The sequence below is a fragment of the Gymnoscopelus microlampas genome, assembly GCF_963454915.1.
Source record: "Gymnoscopelus microlampas genome assembly, chromosome: 16".
Lineage (NCBI taxonomy): Eukaryota > Metazoa > Chordata > Actinopteri > Myctophiformes > Myctophidae > Gymnoscopelus > Gymnoscopelus microlampas.
In genome coordinates, this window is record NC_139953.1 from 49344838 (window position 1) to 49354711 (window position 9874).

General features: G+C 42.9%; 1 protein-coding gene across 1 annotated transcript; it reads left to right on the plus strand.

The window, feature by feature from the left end:
• The first annotated feature begins 573 nt into the window (after positions 1-573).
• hsdl1 (hydroxysteroid dehydrogenase like 1) lies at positions 574-8246 on the plus strand. The gene is made up of 6 exons (XM_084082655.1): positions 574-934; positions 1743-2044; positions 3205-3393; positions 6575-6658; positions 7595-7714; positions 8049-8246. Exons 1-6 carry the CDS (start codon positions 709-711, stop codon positions 8118-8120), a joined length of 993 nt encoding a protein of 330 aa, XP_083938781.1. The 5' UTR covers positions 574-708; the 3' UTR covers positions 8121-8246.
• Positions 8247-9874: the final 1628 nt, after the last annotated feature.

The following is a 9874-nucleotide window of genomic DNA, read 5'->3' on the forward strand; positions in this document are numbered from 1 at the left end:
GTTGTTGTGCGACGTTGTCGCTGGCAACGATAGCAACGTTAGCAGCGCTAGCTTCGTTGGCCAAGTTTGCCTCTCTCGCCAGACGGGCAGAAGTTTGCCTGGTGGTAACTGGGCCTGGATTAACGTGGATATCACCCGACAGGAGAAGAAGAATGATGATTAAAAATCTTCGGTCCATGCGTCCTGTCGGGGGCGCGTACTTTCTAGTCGAGTTCAATAAAAAGATTTTTACTCCTATCGATGGTCATTTTCGGTACGCTTTCAACCATGCGACCCTATCGGTTGTGAGGCGTACTGCACTCTGATACATTACAACTCTGTAAGAAAATGGCCGCCGGTCACATTAAAAGGCTTTTTTATTGAACAATACTGAAGATACAGGTACTTAGAGGAAAGCGTTTTAACTTGTTACATCCATGGCCGTGGGGTCAACACTTTATATTGTAGATGTGAACAACTATGTAGATGTACGGGCTGTAAATGAAGAACATTAAAAAAACAGAAACAAGTTCATGTTTCAGGGCTAATCTGTCACATGATGTTCCCACGTGTCATTGTTGTTGTCGGTCTACTTCCGGGTTAGGTGTGTGTCTCTATGAGGAGGAGGAGGCGATATTATCAATGATTTAATGTCGATGTATCGATATATCGACACTATTATTATAATCGATATTTATTAGATCAGTTTGTTTGTTTGTTGTTGTCGTCATGGCAACCGCGGTGGACAGCTTCTCCCTGCTCTACAGACAGACGTCCTCTTGTATCAGCGGTTGGTTCGAGCCCCTGGTGGTGGTGGGCGCGCTGTACGCGTGCGGCCGCGCGCTGGTGCTGCTGCGGGGCGCGTGCACCATGCTGCGCGTGCACCTGCTGCCGCGCGTGTGCGCGAGGGGCCCCCCGCTGCGCGAGAGGTACGGAGCCTGGGCCGTCCTGTTAGGTGAGACCTGTCTGTCTGTCTGTCTGTCTGTCTGTCTGTTTGTCTCTCACGCTGTCTGTCTGTGTCTCTGTCTGTCTGTCTGTCTGTCTGTCTGTCTGCCTGCCTGCCTGCCTGCCTGCCTGTCTGTCTGTCTGTCTGTCTCTCACGCTGTCTGTCTGTCTGTCTGTCTCTCATTCTGTCTGTCTGTCTGTCTGTCTGTCTGTCTGTCTGTCTGTCTGTCTGTCTGTCTCTCATTCTGTCTGTCTGTCTGTCTGTCTGTCTGTCTGTCTGTCTGTCAGATATTGTGTTCATTACTACATTTATTTAAAAACAAACAGTTATTCTACTATGTTTTTTAAACAGGCTGCACACATGTTGAATCTTTATCATTATGGACATGTGTTTCACATCTAAACCTTTAGCCCTAGAATGTGTGTGATATTAATGACATACATACTTCATACTTCATCATGTATTCCAGATACACACAGCCATAGATCTCTCCCATTACACCCTGGTAGCAGTAAGTGATCTTTGCAGCTTCACCATTTGATGAGATGTAGCCTCTCAGATCCAAGACTTGTCACAATTCCATGCTTTATTGATGTGGTATCAATAGGAGCGATAATAACAGGCGAACTTTGATCAAAATAACAATTCTTCTATATTCTCTAATTGTGTTGACTTTTGTAGATGAAGTAATGCTGATGTTTAACAATAATAAACTCTTGAGAGTAAAATGACACCAAATGGACCCTCTGTTCAGTGCAGCAATCATTTATTATCATTATTATTATTAATATTAATATTATTATTATCATCCTCATAGGTACATCATCAGAGGTGTGCCGGGCGTACGCGGAGGAACTGGCCAAACGGGGCGTCAACATCGTGCTCATCAGCCAATCAGGGGATGATGAGGGGGGGGAGGAGGAGGAGGGAGAGGAGAGTAGCCCCGCCCTGAGCCTGAGCCTGTCCCTGCAGCGCTACGGCGTGGACGTGGAGGTGGTCAGGGTGAACCTCTCTCTGCTGGGACACACAGGCCAGTCCAAACCCGTCCTGGTGGCTCTGAGGGACAAGGACATCGGTCTGCTGGTCACCTGTCTGGACCCCGCCCTGGACTCACACAAGGTCAGGGTCTGGAAGGACCCCCCAAATTAATGTGTATTTGGCTGCGGACCCCCATCTGAAAATATGCTGTGCCAGGGACCTCCAGATGCAAAGATTTGAGTAAAAAATGTTTGCTTTAGGGGGCACGGTGGCGCAGTCGGTAGCGCTGTCGCCTCACAGCTAGAAGGTCCTGGGTTCGATTCCCGCAGGGGACGCTGTGGGCGCTGGGGGCGTGTTCTCTCCTCCGCGTCATCAGTGCCCATACCCTAGGTGGGGTTGGTGAAAGGGCCTACTCTGTGTGGAGTTTGCATGTTCTCCCCGTGTCTCCTAGGGTAGTTAATACCCTCACAAAAACATGCAGTAATCCTGGTCACTATACTGCCTCCCCCTGGCCAGCCGGGGCGCCTGATGGAGGGGAAAGGAACTGGTTGGAATAACGTGTTCCTTCCACGCGCTACGTCCTACCGGGGAATCTCCCCCCTGTCAGGTGACAAGAAGGTCAGTTGGCTCTCATGCATTGAAGGAGGCATGAGCTCAGCCTGGCCTCCCTAGGCTGGCAGAGGGAAGGTAGTGCCCAGGATTACACGCTTAGGCATTGGCACCAGGGTGAAAAAATAGGGGCTACAAAATCGTGGGATAAAAAAAAAAAAAAAAAAATGTTTGCTTTAGATATATATATATATATATATATATATATATATATATATATATATATATATATATATATATTCAAAGATTTGCAAAAAATGTCATGATTCTTCAAGCCAAAGTAACTATAGTTACTAGTTACTTTGTAGATTTTGATTGTTATTACAAAACACACATTAACCACTTCGGCCCTATATATCTTTCGGTCATTTGAAAATAGCAGATCTACAAGCTCACGATGCGTCGCATCGTGAGCTTGTAGATCTGCTATTTTTCAAAAAATGTGAACTTGTGAAATAGGACATTCTGCACAATGAGTACCTTTACTTACTTTTTGCTACTTTAAGTATATTTCAATGCCGATACTTTTGTACTTTTACTCGGGTCCATTTTTAATACGGGACTTGTACTTGTAACAACAGTATTTCTACATTGCAGTATCGATACTTTTACTTAAAAACGTAAAACATGCGATTACTTTCTTCCCATCACTGCTAGTATAACCTTTGACCCTCCTCCCTCTCTCCCTCCAGGACCTGGTGGACCAATCAGAGGAGGCGTTGTGGCGGGCGGTGTGCGCCAACGTGGCGTGTGCCAGCCTGCTGGCGCGCTGGGTGCTGCCCGGCATGGTGGAGCGCCACCGAGGAGCCGTGGTCAACCTCTCCTCTGGAACCACACGCTTTCTGCCGCAGGCCGGGAGCGTGATGCTGGCTTCTAGCTGTGTGAGAACACACACACACACACACACACACACACACACACACACACACACACACACACACACACACACACACACACACACACACACACACACACACACACACACACACACACACAGTTTAGCAATGTATTTATGTCCACACACAGGGCAAGCATACATGGATAATGTCCTCATGATTCAACATGCATGTCACTCAGTACTCCATGGGCACAATTAGTGGCGGCTTGGCCATATACTATGCGGCGGCAGAGACAGCACAATACTTTAAGCAGCCTTTCTGCCTGGTCTTTGGGCATCACAAGTTGTTGAGAACCTCCATCAACCAGTCCGTGGGTATCTATGTCCTAGGCTGGATCACCAGAGGAAAAAACGTTCTACGTCTTGCACTGCTGCTTGGTGTTAACCCATTAAGACCTGAAGCCGATTCTACAAATGTCTTCTAAATCCCAACAGTATTCTGAAAAAACGTATGTTTCTATATCAGTGGTTCTCAAACCTTTTCATGTCCAGGACCCCCAAAATCATATGTATTCGGCCGCCGACCCCCATCTCAAAATATGTTGTTCCAGGGACCCCCCAGAAGCAAAGATTTGAGTTGAAAAGACATCACGTTCCAGGCATCACGTTCCAAAAGACATCGCGTTCCAGGTCTTAATGGGTTGACCAGCCTTTCTGCCTGGTCTTTGGGCATCCATCCCGAGTTGTGGAAACCCTCCAACAACCAGTCCGTGGGTATAATGTCCTATAGGCTGGATCACCAGAGGAAACAAAGTTCTTAGTCTTGCACTGCTGCTTGGTGTTAAAGTGTTCTCTCTAGTCGTTCTCATGGGCCGGGAAATCCACCTATTGCTATTCCGACAGCGGACGGACACACCACTGGAAGGCCGCCGGGTCTATTGCCTCTCTTCTGGTAGCTGTTCACGGGAGGGAGGGGCCGTCAGGTAGCGTGGGCTGTTGGTAGATTCCACCGGTGAGAAATTTTCAAGTCTTTTAACTTTTCACTTCTGTGGACTATGTACTAGCTTGCATACAAGAAGTCTTGTAAAATCTTCTTGTATGCAAGCTAGTACATAGTCCACAGAAGTATCAAATGCATCCACTGCACCTACAGTACTACATTGACCATGGTAGTTACAACGGGGCAGTTTAACGTCATGCCCAGCAGGTCAGGACACTTATTAAGCTTATACAGTACCTGGTATTCCCAGGCGGTCTCCCATCCAAGTACTAACCAGGCCCGACCCTGCTTAGCTTCCGAGATCGGGCGTGTTCAGGGTGGTATGGCCGTAAGCACGCACACACACGCACGCACACACACGCATGCACACACACACACGCACACGCACGCACACACACGCACGCACACACGCACAGCGCACTTCAGCCCTAATTTATATCTAGGCTATTTGAAAATAGCTGATCTACAAGCTCACAACGCGTTGCATCACGAGCTTGTAGATCAGCTATTTTCAAACATTTTAGTACTTTTACTTTGAGACCATTTTGATACCAATACTTTTGTACTTTTACTGAAGTACATTTTTAATTTGCAGTATCGATACTTTTACTTAAGTAAAACGTTTGAGTACTTTTTCCACCACTGGTGGTTTTACCTCTCTGGTCTTTGATACAAACAGTGACTAAACATTCCCCTTGTTCAACACTAGAGGGCGTAGGAGACCATTCTGTAAACATGATCATTCACTTCCAGTGTCAAAGAGTGTGAGTGATGTGGTTTTTTGTTAAAGGGATTCCTGGATAAGGGGATTCCTGGACGGGAGGGGGGTCCTGGAGGGGGGGGGGGGGGGGGGGGGGGGTTCAGGGGGTCCCCAGCAAAATGTGTTAAAATAGCATTACAATAATTATAACCACTTTAACCTTTTTTACTTTGGTCATTCAAAAATAGCAGATCTACAAGCTCATAGCTCATAGTGTAACAAACATAAAGTAGTGAATATGTGTCTCTTGTCTCACAGGGTTACATGGAGCAGTTTAAAATAAATAAAACATAAAGTAGTGAATATGTGTCTGTTGTCCTACAGGGTTACATGGAGCAGTTTAAAATAAATAAAACATAAAGTAGTGAATATGTGTCTCTTGTCCTACAGGGTTACATGGAGCAGTTTAAAGTAAATAAAACATAAAGTAGTGAATATGTGTCTCTTGTCCTACAGGGTTACATGGAGCAGTTTAAAGTAAATAAAAACATAAAGTAGTGAATATGTGTCTCTTGTCTCACAGGGTAACATGGAACAGTTTAAAGTAAATAAAAACATAAAGTAGTGAATATGTGTCTCTTGTCTCACAGGGTTACATGGAACAGTTTAAAGTAAATAAAAACATAAAGTAGTGAATATGTGTCTCTTGTCCTACAGGGTTACATGGAACAGTTTAAAGTAAATAAAAACATAAAGTAGTGAATATGTGTCTCTTGTCTCACAGGGTTACATGGAACAGTTTAAAGTAAATAAAAACATAAAGTAGTGAATATGTGTCTCTTGTCTCACAGGGTTACATGGAGCAGTTTAAAGTAAATAAAAACATAAAGTAGTGAATATGTGTCTCTTGTCCTACAGGCTTACATGGAACAGTTTAAAGTAAATAAAAACATAAAGTAGTGAATATGTGTCTCTTGTCCTACAGGGTAACATGGAACAGTTTAAAGTAAATAAAAACATAAAGTAGTGAATATGTGTCTCTTGTCTCACAGGGTTACATGGAACAGTTTAAAGTAAATAAAAACATAAAGTAGTGAATATGTGTCTCTTGTCCTACAGGGTTACATGGAACAGTTTAAAGTAAATAAAAACATAAAGTAGTGAATATGTGTCTCTTGTCTCACAGGGTTACATGGAACAGTTTAAAGTAAATAAAAACATAAAGTAGTGAATATGTGTCTCTTGTCTCACAGGGTTACATGGAACAGTTTAAAGTAAATAAAAACATAAAGTAGTGAATATGTGTCTCTTGTCTCACAGGGTTACATGGAGCAGTTTAAAGTAAATAAAAACATAAAGTAGTGAATATGTGTCTCTTGTCCGACCTACAGGGTTACATGGAACAGTTTAAAGTAAATAAAAACATAAAGTAGTGAATATGTGTCTCTTGTCTCACAGGGTTACATGGAACAGTTTAAAGTAAATAAAACATAAAGTAGTGAATATGTGTCTCTTGTCTCACAGGGTTACATGGAACAGTTTTCCAGAGCGTTGCATCATGAGTACGGTCGTCACGGCATCTTTGTCCAGAGTCTGATTCCTTTCCAGGTACAAACGTTCATAATGTTTTCCTTTAACCCTGACACTGACTGACTGTACACATGGAACCAAATGGACCCGTAAGGCAGAGTCCTGCAACGGGCCGGGTACCCGGCGATACGCGACGGGTTAAAACGGGTGAAAAATATACCTTTATAAGTTCGCGGGGACGGGCGGTACTGAACTAAACGCGGTTGGGTATCATTTTATTGTGAAAATCAAAGAGCACCGTTTCCGCCCAAACAACGTCCCTTGCAGTGGCGTGCACAGACATTTTGAGGGGCAGGTGCTCAAGTAAATCATACTTTTTTGTGTTTACTTGGTCTGATCTTTTTTCCCTCTACACCTATACCTCTTTGCCAAAAATAGCAGATCTACAAGCCTTGTAGGCTTGTAGATCTGCTATTTTTGGCTAAAGTTATCCTCAGAAAAGGGATGCTAGGTTTGGAGTGGTTATGGTAAAAAAGAAAAATCACGTCACATAAAGATTTGGCGGACCCCCTGTAGTAACTCTGAGGACCCCCTAGGGGTCCCGGACCCCCTGTTGAAGACCCCTGCTGTAAACTGGGCACACTTCAAAAGGGCACTTCTGGTCAAGAGGGCAAAGGGCAGGTGCTGTAGCCCCACCTAGAGTCTATCTGTGCACGTCCCTGGTCACATGTGTAACTTAACACAGCACAACGGCATGGAGCACGCCGGTCACTTTATCTTAACTCACAAAAACACATTGAACATCCTGTTAAACCTTCAAATTAAAACCATCTGACGACGTAAACAACGACACGCATGAATGAGTACTTTTACTTTTGGTACTCAAGTACATGTTGCTGCCAAGATGTTTTGTTAGTTTTACTCAAGTACATGTTGAATACTTGGGACTTGCACTTGTAACAGAGTATTTCTGCATTGATACTTCAGTAAAACATGTGAGTACTTTCCATACAGGTGTCCTCCAGTGGAGAATTAGGATGGCTGGTGCCCACCCCAGAGGTTTATGCCCACCATGCCATCTCCACCCTGGGCGTCTCTCACCACACCACTGGGTACTGGCTCCATGCCCTGCAGGTCAGTACCAACACATCCATTTAATCACTAATCACTAATCAATCCATTTAATCACTAATCACTAATCAATCCATTTAATCACTAAGGGGAGCAACACATCAACTCATCCATATAATCACTAATCACTAAGGGGAGCAACACATAGACATATTGTGAAAATAGCCGATCTACAAGCTCACAATGCGTCGCATTGTGAGCATGAGAGCAACACTGCTCTTATTTGACCGCCTTGCGCTTCTGTTTGATGTTTACAGGAGTGTATTTCATGTATAATGTGGTTTATATCTTACAGTATGGAGTGTATTTCATGTATAATGTGGTTTATATCTTACAGTATGGAGTGATGCGGTGTGTTCCGGAGTTCATCTGGGTGCTGGGCTCACGTGTGTTCCTGACGTTAACATGAAGAAGACACGTCTTCACGTCTTCCTCCTGAAGAGCAGAGGTGTCTTCTGACTTCAGGAGACAAACAGGACCATCATCACCCTATATGATGAATACATTATTTAACCCTTGAAGCCCTGAAGAAGCATCTGTGTCACTTTTTGATTTGAGCTAAAAAGCATTATTTTACACTTTAGGCTATTCAAAAATAGCAGATCTACAAGCTCATAGCGCGGCACCGAGTGCCGCGCTATGAGCTTGTAGATCTGCTATTTATGAAAAATTTTGAAAATGTGTGCAAATCTTTTAATATATATATTGTTTTAGAAAAGGTTTAACTTGAATCTTTGCCTCCGGGGGTCCCTGGAACATATATTCTTAGATGGGGGTCCGTGGCCAAATACATATCATTTTGGGGGTCCTTGACATGGTAAAAAGAACCACTGATATTATGGCAACATAAGTTTTTTCAAAAAACTGTTAAATCCCCCAGAAGCAAAGATTTAAGTTACAAATGTTCGCTTTTGAAACTAAAATCTCAAGATTTGCAAAAAAATAACGATGTTTCTAAAATAGCAGATCTACAAGCTCATAGCGCGGCACTCGGTGCCGCGCTATGAGCTTGTAGATCTGCTATTTTTTGAATAGCCAAAGAGTAAAAAAATGCTTTTTAGCTCAAATCAAAAAGTGACACAGATGCTTCTTCAGGGCTTAAAGGGTTAACACGTTGAAGTTGGGATCACATATGTGTAACCACTCAAACCATTATTTTATACTTTGGCTGTTCAAAAACAAGACCTACAAGCTCAGCTATGAGCTTGTAGGTCTGCTATTTTTAGAAAAATCTTTAAAATGTGTGCAAATCTTTGAATGTACAGTATATATACATTTTTTTAAAGCAAACATCTGTAACTCAAATCTTTGCTTCTGGGGGTATTCTACAAATGTCTTCTGAATCTTTTTTTGAAAAAACTTAGGTTGCTATAATATGGTTCTCAAACCTTTTCATGTCAAGAACCCCCAAAATGATATGTATTTGTCCACAGACCCCCATCTCAAAATACTTTGTTCAAGGGACCCCCCCCAGAGGCAAAGATTTGAATTAAACATTTATATATGTATACTATATTCACAGATTTGCACACATGTTCACGATTTGTTTTCCGAAAATAGCAGATCTACAAGCTCATAGCGCGCTATGAGCTTGTAGATCTGCTATTTTTTTAATAGCCAAAGAAATAGAAAAAATGACACAGATGTGTCCCCGGTCTTTAATGGGTTAACCGCCGTAGTAGTTCATAAAGCTACGACACTGAAGTTAATAGTTGTTGAAGTTATGCTGTAACAGTTAATAGTTCATAATGTGTCTGATGCACTACTGTACGTACTTGAACTGATAGACCTAAGATGTTTTGAATGTGTTTTGACTGTGACATTATAAGTTGTTATATTTAGTTGTTATTTCATTCTATTTCCTGATAAACGTTTTCTCCGTTCCCAAAATGTCCAACAGAGTCCTGAAAATCTGAAGTGAGTCAGTGGCGCAGCCAGAACGCTAGTATAGGCTGGACCTAGGCAGGAGCGAGTGGGCACGACCCGTGCAAAATGTACGGTTATTGGGCGGATATTGGGCGTTTTTGGGCGTTTTTTTGTTACTTTATTTCGGTTTTAGGGTTAGGTTAGGGTTATGTTATTTAATTCTTATTTTTGCCTGATTTTACCCATTTTTTATCAAAACATATTTTTTTTTTTTTTTAAATCCCCAATTTGTTTGTT